At 29.0% G+C, this 18539-nt stretch overlaps 2 protein-coding genes across 2 annotated transcripts in view; one reads left to right on the forward strand and one right to left on the reverse strand.

The window, feature by feature from the left end:
- The window catches only part of LOC128956534 (membrane-bound transcription factor site-2 protease-like), a 2603-nt gene extending 1037 nt beyond the window's left edge, over positions 1 to 1566 (forward strand). Inside the window, exons 2-4 of the mRNA XM_054302254.1 lie at positions 107 to 460; positions 533 to 1263; positions 1336 to 1566. Coding sequence (XP_054158229.1) covers positions 107 to 460; positions 533 to 1263; positions 1336 to 1555 — 1305 coding nt within the window. The 3' untranslated portion in view covers positions 1556 to 1566. The remainder of the gene's footprint in view (positions 1 to 106; positions 461 to 532; positions 1264 to 1335) is intronic.
- A 3412-nt stretch (positions 1567 to 4978) lies between these two features.
- LOC128956536 (serine-rich adhesin for platelets-like) overlaps positions 4979 to 18539 on the reverse strand; it is a 28679-nt gene continuing 15118 nt past the window's right edge. The window contains exons 3-5 of the mRNA XM_054302257.1: positions 17437 to 17973; positions 13268 to 16535; positions 4979 to 7259 (exon numbers count right to left, since the gene is read on the reverse strand). Coding sequence (XP_054158232.1) covers positions 5266 to 7259; positions 13268 to 16535; positions 17437 to 17973 — 5799 coding nt within the window. The 3' untranslated portion in view covers positions 4979 to 5265. The remainder of the gene's footprint in view (positions 7260 to 13267; positions 16536 to 17436; positions 17974 to 18539) is intronic.

Here is an 18539-nt window from a genome sequence, read left to right on the forward strand (position 1 = left end):
AACCAATTGGTTGACCAAGTAACCAATTGGTTACCGAAGTAACCAATTGGTTCCCGAAGTAACCAATTGGTTGATTGTTTGTCTTACTAAAGATTAATCTGTATAGATTCCTGGCGTCAATCTACCGATGTCCGACTTTGTCTACTATTTTCTATCGCTGGCCATCAGCTGCATCTATCACGAAGCCGGCCACGCGGTGGCCGCCTTACGCGAAGGTGTCCGTATGCATAGTTTCGGACTGTTTATGTTTATCATAATACCCGGCGCTTTTGTCAACCTATCCACCGAACAGGTACTGAATTTGAATGTCTGGAATCAATTGAAAATATTTACGGCCGGCGTCTGGAATAATATAACACTGGCCGCTATGGCCATCGGTTTACTAGTAATCAATCCGTACGTATTGAGTCCATTGTATACACAGCCGAACAACGGTGTAGTTGTTGCCTATATTGAACCGGTATGTTATTTGGTGTCTATGTGTGTCCACTGAATCGGTTAATATATATTTTGTTTATTTATCGGTGTGTAGATGTCGGGCGCTGCCGGTCCTAACGGTCTCAGACGGGCCGATCTGATTACCGGTGTCGACGACTGTCACATACTGGACATAACCTATTGGAAACAATGTCTACTGTCCATTGCCAACAATCCACGCGACGGCTACTGTATTGATGAAGAGTTTATCAAAAAAGAGTCGTTAACTTATAGTGGCAGTGGAAAGTCGGCGGCGCCAGTGGCCACCAATGGCCAACGCAATGGTGGTGGTGGTAGTCATCATCATCATCAGCAACAGTGTTGTGATATAAATAGTGAAAATAGTTTATGTTTTTACACTAGAGATGATAATAACTATTCATCAGCATTGGACAGTACCATTGGTGGTAGTCGTCGTTTTATTTGTCTACCAGTGCGCCAACTATTGGACACTAGTCCTACAACATGCAATACAAGTGCCGATTGTTTGCGCGGCGGCAACAGTTTGGACACTAGTAGACAACAGGAGTCATTATCCCATCATAATCATCAACAACAACAGCAACCAGTTGTCAACAACAATAACTATTACCATCACCAATGTGTACGACCCGTCGGCGACTATAACAGTACAAAATTGATACGTATCCGACGCCAGGGTCGGCCGAACGTATTGTTTTGGGGATCGCCCTCAGAGTTATACCAATCAATTATTTTAGTCAAATACAAACCAAAGCTGACAACACTACCCCTGCTTGTGATCCATTACTACGAAACATTGTTGAGGTTTGTTGTGTTTTTGCATCGGGGATCAGTTTGATGGTGATTGTATTAATTTGTTTTTGCTTTTAAATATAGGTATATAATCTCATTTTCGCTGGCACTGGCCGTTTTCAATGTAGTTCCCTGTATCTATTTGGATGGCCAATGGATACTGAATGCCTTTATTGAACTAATATTAGCCAATCGTGTGAATCAATATACTAAACGATTGGTTTCAAATGTGATAATCAGTTTCGGTACACTATTGCTGTCCAGTTGTGTGATTATCGGTTTGTATCAACTGTTGGACACTTGATATACAGTATATATACAGATATTTATATATATATACAGTATATATACCGTATATATATATATCATCAATAGATATAATGTTTGTTTTATTATTTTATTGATTGATCTATTTATTAATATATATTAATTAGTATTAATTTTTATGTAATCATGAATTTTTGATTGATTTCAATTGAATTGATTATTATTGACGTAATAATTGATTGATTGATTAAATAATAATTTAATAATAATATGTTAACTAATGATTATTATTTTAAATATTTTTTTCTATCTCAATATATATGTGTATATAATAATTAAGTTATTTGTTATTTAAAAAAAATGTTTATTTATTATTTTTTTTATATATCTGATATATATTTAATTAGTTTTTTAATAATTTGTATAAATGCTATTAATTAATAATATTTATAATATTAATAAAATTTATGTTTAAACTTTTTAGTTTATATATATATATTTTATTTATTTTTTTATTATTATAATTATTTTAATTGAGATATTTAACTTTAATATTTTAGTTATTATTTTAATATTACAGTAATAATAATAATGATGATGTTTTTATTTTTTTTATTGCTATCATTTTAATTATAATTACCATAAATAAATAATTTATTATTATTATTATTATTAAATATTTATATACATTATAGTTTGCTGCTGTATTCAATTATGTAATTATAATTAGTTATTTATAATAATAATAATAATAAATAAAATTAATTATAAATAAAAACAACAACAAAAATTAATAATTATTTTTTGAAAAACCAAATGTTATGTTTTATTCAAAGACAATGATTTTTATTTTATTTATAAAATATATAATATTATATATATATAATAGTATAAATACATAATTAAAAAAAACATGTGTACAAAATAAGTGACAAACATTTTGTTTTTGTTTTAAATATATATATATACTGTATATATAATGAGATTTGTATACAATTTTTTTTAATTAGAAAACATTTTTTAAATACAAAAAATTGTTTGTAAATTGTTAGTAATATTTTGTATATATATATAATTGAGATTTTTTTTATCTAAAAAAAAAATTTGTTAATTATAACTACAGTGTGTGTGTAAAACATATACACAAATACTTTTTTTTTTAAAAAATCCAATTTAATTGTTAATTACTCTATATATATATACTATTAATACTAACTAAATAATTAAATATATATAAAATAAATAATAAAATTTCTATAAATTAATAATTACCAAAAATATATATATATATTCAATTTTTATATTTATTTTTCAATGTTTAATAATAATATATTTAATATATATATATATAAACAACTCTATATTACATAAAAAACTTTTCTAAATTTTTTTTATATAGAAAAAAATGTTATTATTTTTTTTATAAATAATAATTAAAAAAAACTTTTTAATTATCTATTATATAATCAAGTATTCAAATTAAGTTTTTTTTATTTGTTTGTTTGTTGTAGGTTTGGGTTTACCAACAAAAAAAAAATAACTATAATATTATGGGTTCAGCTTTTTTTTATATAACAATTAAAAAACAAATAAACAAAACAACAACAAAAATAATACAAAATATTTTTTTATAAGTATTTTTTGTGGAGAAACATAAATATTATGATAACCAGAGAAAAAACAATTTTATTTATTATTATTAGTATTATTGTTGTTGTTTTTTGGAGGAAAAATATATAATTTGAATTTTAAATCATTAGAGAGAGAGAGAGAGAGAGAGAGAGAGAGAGAGAGAGAGAGAGAGAGAGAGAGAGAGAGAGCTAAAAGATAATACAAAATAAAAATATTATTATTTTGTTTTAATAGTTATTTTTACAGGAAAATGAATGAAACATAAATAGTATTATTATTATTATAACTATTATTATTATATTATTATTAAATTTGTTTTCATAGATTTTTTTATTTAAAAAAAATTGTTTTGTTAGGACACACACACACACATAATATATATATATATATTTTAAATAAAAACTTTTAAAAATAAATAGTTATTATTGGGAACACACACATAAATATTAGTTAACAATACTATTAATAATGATATAATATTAATAAAAAAATTATTTTCAAAAATTGTTTATATATATATATAAAGTAATTTATTCATGTATTTAAAAGTTTAGATTTTAAATACAAAAATTACTTTATAAATCATTTGTTAATTATTATTATCTAATATAAAAAAAATTATTTTCAATACAACAACAAAAAATTTATTTAAAAAAACGATTAAAATCTGTATTTATTTAAATACTTATTACTATATTATTATTAACAATATATTATAAGTATTTTGTTTAAAAATACAGATTTTTTGTTTTTATAATTTTTATTATCAATAAAAAAAATTACCGATAATTTTATTATTATTATCAATAGTATTATTAGTATTATTTATTGGTGTCCCACAAATAAATTTTTTTTATTATTAAATGTTTTTATTTTTTCCAAAAGGTATTAATTATTTAATCAGCAATTTTTGAAGTCCTAATTAATAACTAATTTTTTTGTTAATTTTTTTTGGATACATATATATATATATATAAATAGCTTTTTCTCTTAATCTCTTTATATATATATATAAAATAAAATTGTTTAAAAAATTTCATCCCATTTAATATACACAACAAAAATAGGATGGGATTTATATATCATTATATAATAACCTAATGGTGTTATTAACTGAATACTTGTTTTTTTTAAATAATAATAATTATTATATAAAACATAATAGTAATTAATGATTGTTTTATATATATATATATATATATATTTAGTTGTTGTTGTTGTTATCAATTAATAATCATAATTTTTTTTTTGAAAACCATTAAAACAAAACAAAAATCTATAGTATGTATATATATATATATATATATATATCTAATGGTATGTATAGGTATAACTGATGGTGATGGGGAACGGTATGTGTATTGATATTATCAATAGATAGACTATAGATATGTTTAATTATATGATGAACTTGAACCGCATCATAATCATAGTCAATCCTCAATACAATTAATTATGATATCATTAATTATTATTATTATCATTATTACTATATATATATACTGTATATATATATATATATAGATTTTTTTGCTGATGATATGATTTCCCATAACATAATAATAAAAAAAAAATTTTTTTGTTTAGTTGTTGATAAACATATTGGTGTTGTATATAATACTGTATTATATACAGTAATAGCTTAATATTTAGTTACAGTATATTATCATAACTTAATAATTTTCTTGTTGTTGTTGTTGTTTATATTATGCAATGAGAAATGTGTTAATTGTTTTTTGTTGTTAATAAAAAAAAAGTTTTTAATGATATTTATAAATATAACTATAAAAAAATTTTTTAAAAATGTTATGAGAATAGAGATGAGAGAGAGAGAGAGAGAGAGAGAGACAGGGATATGGATAGGGATATAGAAATAGATAGAGAGATAGATAGGTATAGTATAGTAACAAAAATTGAACACAAGCTCCGGTATGTTATGTATACCGTATTTATATGTATTGTTTGTATGTGCACTTAACACGTTGATACTAATTGCGGGGGTGGGTGATGATGATAACTATGATGATGATGATGATGGACATGGATGTCATGGTGGACGGGTATTACTAGTATTACTATAATAATAATAACATCACTACTGTACTACTAAATAGCTTAAACCCAAGTACTAGTACTTTGGGGATTAGCCGGCACTTTGTTATAGTTATTTGCAACAGTTATTGCCGATTGCCTATTACCACGGCTACCGGTGCTATTAATTGAATGATGCGAACCGTTTGTTGTCGCTAACGAATGGCCACTTTTTGTCGATCGGCGATCGGCGTCTGTTAGATCTTCGCGCGAATCTTCCAGTATTGGCTGACAGACAACGTTATCCAATCGATAGGACGCCGGATGATGATGGCCTCTACCGGTACTACCGCCGCCACCACCGGTACGGCCATTGATGATACGGGGTTTAACCAGATTCGGTGTATTCGAGTTGATAGCCGAGTTGATTATGGGCGGCGGCGGCGGCTGCGATCCGACCATTGTCGGCGTCGTCCGATTAGTAGACGACAGTTTGTTGGGCGTCAACAGCGATGTGGGCGTAGGCGCCGGTGAAGGCGTTACACGATTTTTGTTGCCGCCGCCGGTAGCACTGCCGACAAAACTAGTAATACATTTGATGACCGGTGTTAGCGGACGTTTGGCATTGGCCCGCAATATTTCCGCTGCCGTCATACGATCGCTGGTAAAACTATTGGATCGGGTCTGCGACAGTAGCCGCTTGAAGTCGTTCATTGTGGTCGGTTTCGGCGGTCCCAATCGATCCGATGCCAGACTCCTACGCGAACCGGCCTGACTGCCTGTCGGACTTGTGGTTCCCGTTGTATCCGAACCGTTCCAACTGCGCCGTTGGTTGTCGGGTGTTGTTCCGCCGCCTCCGCCAACATTAGGTAGCGGTTGCGGTGTTAGACGACTAGGAGGACTGGTAGGCGATTGTAGGCTAGGCGTAAACCGACCGTTATATTGTTGTTGTGACGCCAATTGTGGCGGCGAATTGGACGCCGACGAATGCGACCGACTGGACGGCGGACTGTTCGGCAATATTATCTCCGGTTCAGTCTTGATGTTGTGCTTCTTCTTCGAGTTGTGTATTATAATCAACAGGTCTTCGGTGGTCAGCCGACCCCGGCGTCCAAGTGTTCCGTTACCGCCACTACCGTTGCCACTGCCGCCGTCGGTATCCGATTTATCCGTCGACTTGTTGTCGTTGACAGCCGTCGTCGTTGTCTTCATATTGTTTTTCGGCGATACCATAGCTGTCGGCGACGACAACACCAACGACATACGTTCGGCCGGTTTCGGTGCCGACGACGTTGCCGTAGTTGTATTGACCGCTTGCTTGATATGTTGCTGCTGCTGCTGATGATGATGATGGCCATTCACTATCGGTTTTGATGGCAAACCATTAATATCCGATTGTTTTCGGTTAATGATTGTTGGTGTTGTTGTTGTTAATGATGGACAGGTAGTAGTTGTAGTTGTTCTCATTGTTTCATTCAAATGGTGTCCATTGGTTAGTAGTTTTTGTTGTTGTTGTTGAACACAACTGTTCCGATTATCACCACTACTACTACTACTACTACTACTACCACTAACACTGTTAGATGTGCTGATCGACTGTAATACAGGAGCAGGTGTTGGTGTTGTCGATCGGTTGGTCCTTACGATGGTTACAGGTGTTACACATCTACCACCACCGCTACTACTACTATTGGGGCTGTGCTGGTGATGGTGTTGTTGTTGGCTGCTATTGATGTTGTTGTTGTTGTTTACAGTGACAGGTGTGGCGCACGAGGCGCGTGAACTACTTCTGGCTGGCAATGAGGCCGTGGACTCATTGTTTTGTTGACTATTGGCTGAACTGATATCTCGGTGCTGGTGCTGGGATTGGTGTTGGCTTAGCTTATCCAACGGCAATAGAGAACTGGTATATTGTTGTTGTTGTTGTTGCTGATGATGATGATGAGGTCGTATGACTTTGTTATGTTGGCTTAGATTACTGTCCACTGAATAAGCACCGGTAGTACCTGTGCTGGCGGTGGTAGTGTTTGCTATGATCTGACCACTGGTGCCATTGGTTTTCATATGTACGACAGCGCCTGTATATACAGAATATATGAAATATATATATATATTAATATATGAATGAAAAAAATTAATACAACAATTAAAACCAATTGTTTATAATGACTAAACTTTTTTTTTAATATACATATATATATACAGTATATATAAATTTATATATAATTTTGTTGTTTAGTTAGTTTCACATTATAACTACAGTACTAACTATTATTAGGTTTGGTTACGGTATACACATATAATTGGTATTAAATACAGGTATTATATCATATATACTATATATATATATATATATATATATATATATATATATATATTAAATAATTTTAGTATTTAGTATTTAGAGGAAATGTTTTGATAAATTTATATATAAATAATCTGTTAATTAGATCTCTTTATTGTCACTGATATTAAATAAAGTAAAAAACAAAACAAAAAGTTTTGTTGAGAGCATTCAACCCTCAGATTTATGTTTAATATAATTATTTATAATTATTTTGTATTATTATTATTATTATTATATGATATTATTATTCCTCAGGTTCTTGTCTTATCTCTTGTATATACCGTTTATATATATTAATAATACATAATATATTGTATATAAATATATATATATAGTTTTATTTGACATTTTTGCTGATAATATTTATTTATTTTTTTTAGACAATACATGTGCTATTATTGTATGATATTTGCAATTATATGAAAATAATATGTGACTTAAATTAGAAGTCATTCAAAAAACAAAAAAAAAACAAAATTTAAAAAAAAAACCAAAAATTTAGCGATGAATTAGCAAATATTTAGATAACAATCAAATATTTAATAAATTATTTATATAATAATAATATTATTATTATTATCATTATTTGTTGTTTAAACACACAATACATATATTTGTTTAGTGATAATTATGTTATTATATATATATACAGTATATATATATATATATATTGTCTAAATATTTGTAATATTTTATTCAAAAAATATATAAATCTAAATATATAGTAAAAATAATTATATTATTAATTAAATTGTGCAAAATAATAGCCAAGAAAATAATTTATTGTATAAAAATAAAAATTAATTTTAATTAATATTAATATCAAAAATGTGTAACAATTAAAACTATTAATTTTTGTTGTGTGTGTGTGTGTTGTACTAAACTTTATTGCAAAATATATGAATAAATATATATAAATAATTAATTTATTACTATATCTATGAGTACACCTGTATTTAATATATAAGCATTTTTTCAACAACAAAAAAATTTTGTTTGCATTTAAATATTCATAAATTTTTTTATAACAAAAAAAATTATTTAACAAATAATACTTAATAAGTACTTAAAAAATATCTTTAAAAAACCTATTATTAAAACGATTGCTTTTTTAACTATTAACAAAAAAGCGATTAATAATCTAAATATATATATATATTTAAAAAAAAGTTTTAAATACCTATTTTTATTTTAAATAAAGAGATATGTATTTATTTAAAAAATAAATAAATCTTGAATAACAAATAATAACAAAAAAAAACTTTTTTTTTATGATAACAATAAAAAAAATTATATTCAAACTGTGAATAATCATCAAAAAAATAATAATAAAATAAAATAATTTCTTTACAATAATTTATCTCAAGAGCTATAATATAATAATATTCACTATAATTATTATACTTAAAATAAAATTTATTATTATTATTAAAAAGTTTTTTTTAAATACTATATATATACTAAATATTCACCCAAAAAATAAAATAAAATAACGGTTACCATTAAATTAAAAGCTTAATTTGTTTTGTTTAACTTAAATATACAAACAAACAAAAAATTAACAAAATATAAAAATAAAATAAATATTTAAAAATGTCAAACATGAACATTGAAATATTATTTTTTGTAATTATTTAGCAAATAAAATAAAATAAATTTAGTTTATTTTATTTTAAAGGGTGTTTTCAAATAATATACAGTTTATATATATATATATATATTAATTATTTAAATTAGTATTTTTTCCCCTAATAATAATTAAATGGATTGACAATGATAATAATTTAAATTATATTTTTATTTTATTTTATTTTTTTGAATAATATTTAAATTATAAAATTGTTTTTTTAACTCATTTATTTAGGTTATTAATATGTTAGAAATGTCCAAAAAAATAAATAAAAAATAAAAATAAATATTATCACAAAATATGATTATTTCAAATAATTATTTAGTGAATAAGTTATTTATAAGCATTTTATTTTAAAAAACAAACAAAATTTTATTGTAATATATTTATGATATGTTATATGATATAAATTCATATAATATTATATATATATATATATAATATCAGTTAAATATCTAAATAATTTTCATGTTATTTACGAAAAATACATTTAAAATTATTTTTTTTAAAAAAAAGATTAACATATTTTTTATTTATTTGTTTGTTATATTTTAAATACATTTATGATGTATTAACAAAAACACTTATTTTTTATATATATATTTATATAATATATTGTAAATTATATTATAATATATATATTATGTATAACTATCTATATATATATATAAATAACAGTAATATAATGGGTAACTATTCAAACAAACAAAATAAATTGATCCTAATCTCTCTCTCTCTCTCTTTAAAAATCATTGTAAAAATATATTTTTTTTATTTAAATGTTTGATTATATTTAGCGATAAAAAATCATATTTGAAATATAAATACAGTATATACTTATAAGTGAAATATAAATATATATATATATATTTCACTTTATAAGTTATTTAAAAAAAATTATAAGTCATATTCAACTGTCCATTAAATTCAAAAGTCATGCATAAAAAATTGCATTTAATTTTTTTAAGTTTAGTTTTTTGTGTATCAAATAATTGTATCATAAAAAATACTGTATATTATACTGCATTAAATATTATACAGTATATTATGAATAAATTATAAATTTATTTATTATTATAAAATTATTTTTGCGGTTATAGTGTTTTAATAGACTATTTTTATAGTAATTTATTTATTTTTTTGTGTTGCTATCTATACTACTAATATCTTATAGTATTAAAAAACAATTTTTATTTATAATAACTAGTTTAACCATATTTATGTTTTTTTAGTTGTTAAATATATATATAATATACACAATAATATCAAATATCTCTTAACTATTGAAAAAAAACAATTTATATCTCAAATATCAATCTATATATTTTGAATCAAAAATTTTTTTTTGATGATTATTATTATTATTTGTTTCAAATCATAAATACATTTTCCGAGATATCCTCAATATCATCATTATTTGTATTAGTAATTCAAATATCATATCATATAATAATAATAATTATTATTATTATACACAAAAATCGTTTAAAATAAAATGATGGTTGAAATATATATATAAATTGTATTGAGAGATACAGCAACAAAAATAAATAAATAAATTTGTAATTTAAATTAAATAAAATGATTTATATAAATATATATATATATATAAAAATTATTTAGTATTTTAATAGTTAGTAGTTAGTTAGCAATTTTCAAAATTGATATTTTTATTAGATATATATTAATATATACAGTATATACTGTATATACATGTACATATATGTATATATGTATTACAACATTTTTATATTTGTAGATATTTTTATAGTAATGATAAAATTGTATTAATTTTTATTATGATATATATATATATATATATAATATTCCCAACGGGAATGTTTAGTTTTATTATTATTATTATTATTATGTATTATTTTTTTGACACCACTTCCCATACTAAAGGTATTAAAAGATAGGCCTCTCATATATATATATATATATATATATATATATATATATAATATGTATAATATGTATAATACTTGTATAATATATGTAAGACTAGCAGTTTTTTAAAAGTTATAATTATTATATAATAAAAGTTTTGTTGCAGTCGTATGTTAACCACTAGTCCACTAGTTGGTGATGATGATGATGATGGTGATGATGGTAATAATTTGAGACAATTTAATTGATTAAAATAAGTTTATATTTTATTAAACTAATAAAACAATTGGATTAAATACAATGATTATAATATTATAATATTAAAACACAATTAGTTTATAAAGTATTAAAATAGGGTAATAAGTGGTGTCAATGAGTGGATCACTTCTATTGAATCAAGTATCTGATCCCGTGATCTCATGGACAATAGGTTTTATACTTAATTAGTTTGAGGCGTATTGCTATAGAAGTTACCAATCAAAAGTCAGATTTGTTGTTGCATTAGTACTCCATTGGAGTACTAAGTATTGATGCAACAGTGGAAGGCCTAACCATTATCTGTAATATCTTGGAGGGTATTGACCGTGCAAACTTGGTACCAATTAATTATGATTTATTATTAGATACTTTACTCTGAAATCAAATTTGGCTTCAATTAGCGCGCGGGAAGTGCTTTTTATTTGACATTATATTCTGTGATATATAGGGTTTTATAAGTAAAGTAAATATGTCTTAGAATGAAGGAAACTGTAATTAATGCCAGTTGTCTCTAATAGTGGACAACATATATAAACAAATATATTTTATGTGAGAATGTTTTTTAAGTAAAAACATATAACTATTTATTATTTAGATTAAATATTTTTCACATGTCTTACATATATATATATATATATATATATATATGAGACGATCCCTGATATTTATCGACCAGAATATTAAACAACAACAACAAAAATTTACGATTTTTTTCTAACCATTATTTTTTCAAAAAAAAAAAAATTAAAATACAAAAATTTATTATTAATACAAAAAAATAAAATGCACACATTTTTATTGTTGTTGTGTTTGGCCATTTATTATATTTATCTATACAATAATAATAATAATAATAATAATAACAGCATAACTAATTTGGTAGTTTAAAAATGAAAAATAAATTGCTATGAAATAAAACTTATATACAAACTTATATATATATATATATATATATATATATATATATATATATATATATATATATATGTGTGTGTGTGTGTGTGTGTGTGTGTGTGTTGACGTCAAAAAATAAAAATTATTAATAAAAAAATTAAATTTGAATAATTCAAAATAATTTTTTTTAAAAATAATAATATTTATAAATTAACTAATTAACTATTTATATATGCATATACTGTATATAATGTGTATATATATATATTGAATGTATTTTTTGATAATTGCTTTTTATAATTAGAAAATTATGCAAATTTCTATACTTTATACATGTATATAAACAGTATATACTGTATATATATATATATATATATAGTGTAGTTACTATTATATATTTACAAATTAATATATATATATATATATATATATATATCTAAATATACTGTATATATATAAAGCAAAAAAATGTATAAATGTTTTGTTGTTGTTTTTTCCTGTATATTGTGTTGTTGTTTATTAATATAATGATAATGCAATTCACGGCTATTAATAAAGTTGTGCAAAAGGGGTGGACATCTATGTGTGTGTGTGTGTGTATGCCATAACCCGGAGGTATATGATAGCCCCCCTCTTTCTCTATAGATAAAGCCTATTATTATTATTATTTGTTGTTGTTTTCGGCGTTAAACTTTTTTTAAAACTATTTTTTAAATTTTTTAAAAATCATGTTTTATCATATATATATTCAGTGTGTGAATATATAAATAGTAAATTAAAATTAAAAAATAAAAATTAAAAAACTTAATTTTTACAATTATATATATTATAATTGTAAAAATTAAAAAGTTTTGTTAGTAACCGAATCAACAAAATAATTAATAAAAAAAACTAAAATAAAAACTAAAATAAAAAAACAGTTATAAATTATAATAATTGTAATTATAATCTATAAAAACAAATTTTGTTATTATTATAAAAAAAAATATTTATTTTGTAGTAAAACTAATTATAATTATTATTTATTTTTTAATAAATTAAAAAAAATAACTGTATTTTTTTCAAACCTTGTTTAGACACCGACCCCACCGATGATGGTGTAGTAGTAGTAGTACTAGTTGTAGGACTGGGACTAGAGATACGCGTTTTTGATGACAGTCTCGGTAGGGTTGAGCTCCTCATCGGCTCCTGTTGTTGTTGTTGTTGGCCACCAATGGCTGTAGAGGCGGCCACTGTCAAGGCTTTCGCCGCCGTCCTGTCCACTCGTTCCTGATATTTCATCGGATGTCCGTCCCGTCGGCGACCCAACGAATTGGACGAATAGATAACTTCGCCTTCGGGATCCAGTCGGACCCGGGCACCGGCCGACCGAGTGGTCCGATAGTTTGTATGATGAACAACACTGGTGTCTGGTGTATCACTAGTAGTCATAATGGCTGTTGAGGAGGAAGAGGAGGTGTTGGCCGCGACTGAGGAGGCGGTGGTGGTGGTGATGGCACCCGAAGATAACAACTTTGATAGTGTATTAGTTTTGGGCACTATTTGTTGTTGAGGTCTACTACTACTACTGTTGTTTTGATGTACCGATGATAGCCAATCGGTTGGCGACATCATAGCACCGTTAGTTTTGGGCACTGGCGGTATGGGCACGTTTCTTGGCATTGGATGCGGTAGTAGTTGTTGTTGTTGTCTTTGTAGACCAGATTTTGCTGTCGATGGCAAACATTTGCGATAATTGTATTTCATATGCGGTCTACTATTACTACTACTAATGTTACCGCCGCTGCTGACTATCGGTTTGAATGTATGATCGCCGCCACCACCACTACCACCACTACCGGTGCTGTGGCGCTTGTCTTCATGACCATCACCATCAATGGTAGTACTATTTGGTTCGGGATCTTCTACTTCTTCTGAGATCTTTTCACTACTGGAATCGTTGGCAAACGACGAGATGGCATTCAAGCGGACAATGTTCGGCGTCYGATGATAGGCGTCCTCATCGTCCTGGAAGTGGAACTGATTGGCATTGAATTTATCGATAAAACGCCGGACCCGATGATGGCCACCACCATCACCGCCGGCCGTATACATATTAAACCGAAGCGGACTCTGGGGTCGCCGTATGGTTGCAATATGCGGCGGTGTAGTGGCGTTGGTCAGAGTCGGCGATGATGATGATGAAGGTTCGGCAATATCTTCTTTGATGGCCGAATGACCGAAACCGAAGATATCTTTGATACGAAAGCCTCTGTAGGTACCGGACTTTGATCGTAACATTTTCCTGGTTGGTGTCATCCGATGATTACGATGATGTTGCTGATGGTGGCCAATGGATCCGCTATCCGAACTGTTACCACTGCGACAGTCGTCACTGTTTTCCGTCGATGTAATGGCTGCACACATGGATGGATAGCCGCTCGAGTCGATCGCTGTTTTGGCTTTCAACGTATGGACGGCCGATGAGGCAAAAAAGTCCGACTGTTCGGACGATTCGGAGGTTACAGTTCCGGGCGATGGCGAATGCGATCGGGAACTAGTGCTGGCATTTTCGCTAATAGTATCGGTAGTGGCCGTCGTCGTTGTTGTCGTAGTTTTGTTACTGATAATTGAGTGCCTGATGTTGTGTAACATACTGGACACTCGGGGCGGTGGTGGCGGCGGCGGCATACGTGGCCGCCGCCGACTACTACTCAGACTACTGCGGCCGCTAAAGTTGGTCAGTGTTGTCGTTGAGGATTCGGTTTCCGTTTTCGATAGTATACTATTGATACTGATGTCACCGATAGTACAAACCGATGCAATTGAATCGCGTTTGCCTTTCAAACGGAAAGAACTGTTCGGCGTAATCATCAGTTTGATTGGTAGCCGAAACAGTCCCGAATCGGTATGCATTGACGTATAGTAGCCGTCGTTGTCCACTGAATAGACTGATTCGACTTCATCGTCACCGATTGCACCGCCGTTTTTGGCCGAAATACTTGATCGCCGACTACTATTGCCGCCGCCGCATACAGAGTTACTTGCATTGGATGGCGGACTGGTATTAATGGTTACCGATTTCAGCGGTTTTTGTGGGGTCGTCTCTGTTGACAACTGTCCACTTGTTGTTTCGGTAGATTCGGTTGGCGTCGGTGTTATGGTATCCGAGTCGTCGCGATCGTAGAACTGTGACCACGATTCTGAATCCCGATTGGCGTACTTGGCTTTGTTKCCGGCGGCGGCGGCGGTGCCATCAATCGTACCGCCGCCGTTCTGAGTCCGGATAACCACCGAATTGCGGACACTGGGTTCGGGTGGCGTTGGTGACTGCGTGCCGCCAACAACAACATAGCTAAACTCTGAGGCCGAAACCAGACCGCCAGTCGTCGTCGTTGTTGTTGTTTCCGATTCAGTTGTCTGTGCCGTCTGAGCGGTATTGCTGTCGGAAATAACCGAATCCTTGCCCAGCGAACTATTGGACAACTGATGGGGCAAATGGTGGTGTTTTAATGGCGACTGTTGGCCACTACTGGTACCGACACTACCGCCGTTTAGCAGCAGATTATCCGAAGATACCGATTCCGAGGCGTGCGTCGAACTGCTGGCACTCCAGTTGCCGCTCGACGATCGGCCATCACTGTTGGTACCGATCTTAGCACCGGCGGCTCCGCCTCTCATACGGACACTAAGCCGACGGGCAGTAGTATTATTCAGATTGCGGACACCAATCAAATTGTGGCGATTGGTGTCGTTGTTGTTGTTATCGTCATCGATAAGCTTGTCGTTAGATTCAGTTAAGTCGCTAAAGTCTTCGGGTGTATTGGATCCGACCGACTGGTGTCTCAGCGACGACGATATCTGGTCATCGCTAAGATTATCCAACGATCGGCAATCGTATTGATGGTGTACTTCGGCTTTCAGTTTGATTTTATTGTTTACCTGTTGTTGTGATTGCTGGTGCAGTTGATCCTCACATTTATTATTGTTATTATAGTCACCATTGGTTATGGTTGTCATCGTCGTCGTCGTCGTCGCCGCCGATGACGATGTTATCTTTGACATCGTCTCCGACTTAGTCTTCGGGTCGACAATACGTCCGGTTCGGTAAATATCCGATTCGTCGCCAAACTCTGTCTGACAGGACGTATGAACAAAGTCTATAGAACTGGTACTTCGGCGCCGTTGGCGATGACCGCCGCCACTACCGCTACGGCCAGCGCCAGCAGCACCGACACCACCGACACCACCGGCTGCTTCTCGACCTCCCTGTGCTATAGTATTGCGGCGCCGGACCCGCGATTTGTGGCCACCTTTACCGGCGGTCGACTTTTTGCGCTTAATTAGAAAATCCGTCTAAAATTTTTTTGTTGTATATTAAAAATAAAATAATAATTTAAATAAATATTTTGTTTGTATTTTATTTTTTGTTTGTTTGTTTGTATCATTAAAACGATTGCTGCATATATTTTATGTGATATAATACTGTAAATACCATATTATATAATATACTGGAAAAATAAAATCAAATAAAACTATTTATAAATTATTATACAAACAAATAGTTATTATTATTATTTCAAAACTTAAAAAAATTAGTTTTTTAAAGTTTTTAAAAGTATATATTATAAGAGGATTTATATTTTCATCAACAAAACAAATAAATAAATTAAAAAAATTTGTTTAAACTTTTATTTTAGTTTTTCTTTAAGTAATTTCAAAAAACATAAGATAAATCTAATGTCAAAATAACTAAATATTTAATAGTTATTATATGCTGTATATGTTGTGTCTATGTTTTGTATTAATATATATAAAATATAGACATAAACATCAATAATAATTTATATACACGTTAAACATGTATAAAAATAAATAAATAGTTAAATAAATAAATAATAATATGTTTTATTTAAATCATAGTATATTATTTAAATTGTTTTAATAAATAATATACTGTATTACTGTATATAATATATATAATGATAGATAAACTTTTTTAAATAACAAAATTTGTTTTTTAAAGATAAAAACACATTAAAAGCTATAATGAGATTATAATTGAATGCATTTTCAAGATAGGTTTTAGAGGTTAGGTTTACGGAGGTATTAATAAGCCATAGAACCGGTAGATATTACTATTAGGTGATACCATAGGTATGTCATGTTATATATAAATAAACATTTAATATATATATAAGCTTATATAGTTTGGATGTCATATTAGMTAATAATAATAATAACACAAATTGCTTACATGTATAAGCGATCGTCTCATTGTGGACATCCTATTAAAGGCAGCGCCGGTAACATCGATTGGTATGTATTTGGATGGAAGAAACTCCTGGGACAGGACTTGCATACGCTCTTCGGGCGATATAAGGCCGTACAACGGGTTTTCGCGGGACGTATGGTCGCCATCATCATCATCATGACTACCGCCAGTCTCATCGTCGACAACCTGGATGTCATCATTGTTGTCGTCGTCGAGGATGTCATCATCGTTTAGACGTTGATATATRCCGTCGACATCGATACCGATATCCCTTAGAAACGGAAAGCTATCGGTAGTTTCGGTACTSGAGAACAGCACCTGTCGCTGACGATGACGTTTAAGACTATTGTTGTTGTTGTTGTTGTTGTGTCCACCAAACAATTGATCATCAGATGATGTATTATTGTCTTTATTGTTGTTGTTGTTGAGTATAACGTGATGGCTACTACACAATGGTGTCTTAGCCCTCTCTATTAGTACATTCCTCGGCAGTTCATAGGGTAGTACCAAACTTGCCGGCTATTGGTGTTGTTGTTGTTGTTCAGGGATGTCAAGTGATTAGTAGTAGTAGTGGTAGTAGTAGTAGTGGGCAGACCAGTCGTAAAACAGATGATGGATTGGTTTTTATATATATATATACAAAAAAGGAGAGAAAATATATTTAATATTATAATAAATAATTTAATAATAATAATAATATTAAAATTAAATAAACACCAAAAAAACTTGTTAATAATTATTGAAACTTATTATATACTTATATACTTATGTGTATATAATATAATATAATTTTATATATAATAATTTAATTTTGTTAATGTATTTATTTATTTTTTAGTTATTATCAGTATATACTKTATATACACTGTTATTATAAACCGATTGTTTTGTTTTTTTTTTTGATGGGGTAATCATAATCAAATTAAATTGTCTATTATATCATAAATGTKTGTGTGTGTGTGTTAAATATATTTGATATATGATTATATTGTTATATACCCCCACATATATATATATAAAAAACATACAGATATTAAATACCGATTTGACTACTATTTTTTGGGGCAAAAAAGTAATACTTTTCA

The sequence above is a fragment of the Oppia nitens genome, unplaced genomic scaffold (assembly GCF_028296485.1).
Source record: "Oppia nitens isolate AA-2021 unplaced genomic scaffold, nextdenovo-longstitch-racon4-pilon3 scaffold30_pilon_pilon_pilon, whole genome shotgun sequence".
Taxonomy (NCBI): domain Eukaryota; kingdom Metazoa; phylum Arthropoda; class Arachnida; order Sarcoptiformes; family Oppiidae; genus Oppia; species Oppia nitens.